General features: G+C 38.5%; 1 protein-coding gene across 1 annotated transcript; it reads right to left on the reverse strand.

Moving 5' to 3' along the window:
- Positions 1-458: 458 nt before the first annotated feature.
- Positions 459-1,421, reverse strand: LOC127197866 (olfactory receptor 150-like). The gene has a single exon (XM_051155708.1). It carries the CDS (start codon positions 1,419-1,421, stop codon positions 459-461), a length of 963 nt encoding a protein of 320 aa, XP_051011665.1.
- Positions 1,422-2,221: the final 800 nt, after the last annotated feature.

Raw genomic sequence — 2,221 nt, forward strand, 5'->3', positions numbered from 1 at the left:
TTCATAGAGGTCTATGTGCTTTTCAAGTCTCAGAGTTACAAGCTGTTTATTCAAATTGTTTAACTTATACAAAAAAGAAAAACACTTTTTGATACATTTGTCAATTAATCAAGAAGTCCATCTACTAAACATTGGGAAAATGAACTGATATTGAATAAAGGTATTTATTCTCAATTTAAAGTAGTGAGTGAGGCTTGCAAAAGCAGATCTGGGTTTGTATATGTAAGTGTAACCAATAGCCCACTTTGAAGAATATTCATGTGAAATAAGTTGCTATCTATGTTTGTATTCTGGTTATACCTGAGAGTAGAAGTTCTCTATGGGTATGAAAGTCAGAATCCGCATTGACTTTTGGTAGACGTCTTCCAAATAAAAATGTACTAACAATAGTCGCATGTTTAGTGTTGCTAGTGGTTTCTAGTGCACTGTATCTTCCTCCAGATTGAAGAAGTTACACTCTATTTCCACAGAAATGTATTCTTTGTTTTGAAGAAACTTATCTTTTGTAGTAACTTTTTAAAGGCAGCTTTAACATCTTTGTTTCTCAGGCTGTAGATCAGTGGATTCAACACAGGCACAACAGTGGTATAAAATACAGAGGACACTTTTCCTTGATCAATGGAACTTACAGAAGATGGTTGTAGATACATGAATGCTGTAGAACCATAGAAAATAGCAACAGCCAAGATGTGGGAGCTGCAGGTGCTGAAGGCTTTGGCTCTGCCCCCAGTGGATTGAATGCGTAGGATGCTGACAAGGATGAAGATATAAGAGCTAAGGATAATCATAGCTGGCACAACAATGTTAAACGCACTGAGGGACAATGCTACTAATTCATTGATAAAAGTATTAGAGCAAGAGATCTGCAGTAATGGGAAAAGATCACAGAAGTAATGCTTTATTAAGTCAGCCTTACAGAAAAGCACTCTTATAAGGAAGACAGTGTGGGCAGTGGCACTCAGTAAGCCAATACCATACACCCCAGCTATCATCAATGAACAAACTTGATAGGACATGGCTACATTATAAAGTAAAGGGTTTGCTATAGCTATATAGCGATCATATGCCATTACAGACAACATGTGACATTCTGAGACAGCAAAAACACAAAAGAAGTAGAACTGAGAAATGCATTCTGAATAACTGATGACATTCCTCTCTGTCACAAAGTTCACCAGCATTTTGGGAGTGATGACAGTGGACTGGCAGCAGTCAATAAAGGACAGGCTGCTGAGTAAATAATACATGGGTGTGTGGAGTTGGGAACTAAACAGAATCAAGACGATCATGCCCAGGTTTCCAACAACTGTAACCACATAGAGAGCCAGGAAGATGAGGAACAGGGGCAGCTGGAGCTCAGGATTTTCTGTTAACCCAGCGAGAATGAACTCAGCCACTGTAGTGTGATTTATTTCTTCCATTTTCTTCTGGAAACTCTGTGAAAATTAAAGTTTTATACAGACTTAAAATTTGGGCCCAGTGGTCCCACTCAAACTAAGGCACCAGCCAAGGACAATACAGGCAGTAAACTTTAAACCCCTACCCAGATCTAGCCAATGTGCAGAACATTCTCCACAGTTGAGTGGAGAGTGGAGTATGACTTTCACATGTACTCTAGTGCCTCATAATTGACCATGTCCCATGGAGGGGGAGACCTGGTGGCACTCAGAGGAAGGACAGCAGGTTACCAAGAAGAGACTTGATACCCTATGAGCATATACAGGGGGAGGAAATCCCCTCAGGCACAATCATAAGGGAGGGGAATAAGGGGAAATAGGAGGGAGGGAAGAATGGGAGGATACAAGGGATGGGATAACCATTGAGATGTAACAAGAATAAATTAATAAAAACAACAACAACAAAAAATTTTGACTTTTCATTGTCCTATGCCTCAATGGACTATGAAACAGAATTCAAATATTTTCTGGTGTCTCCAATCATCTGACACCCTCTTTTCAAAACAATCAGAGATTTTTTTTTAGTCCTGGAGAAAGGAGACATGTAAAGAAATAATATCACCCATATTCACTTGCTTTCAACCTTCGTGATAAAACTATTTTTTTCTTACTGGCACACATTTTCTATCTCTTTCCCACCATTCTAGTGTCTTTAGTTGTTTCTAGGATTTGTCATGGGTTATTGGTAGCATCTCTCCTTTGGTAGATATTTTACTTGGGATTATATTAATGCATTATTGACAAGACAATAAACAATAATATTA

The sequence above is a fragment of the Acomys russatus genome, chromosome 14 (genome assembly GCF_903995435.1).
Source record: "Acomys russatus chromosome 14, mAcoRus1.1, whole genome shotgun sequence".
NCBI lineage: Eukaryota > Metazoa > Chordata > Mammalia > Rodentia > Muridae > Acomys > Acomys russatus.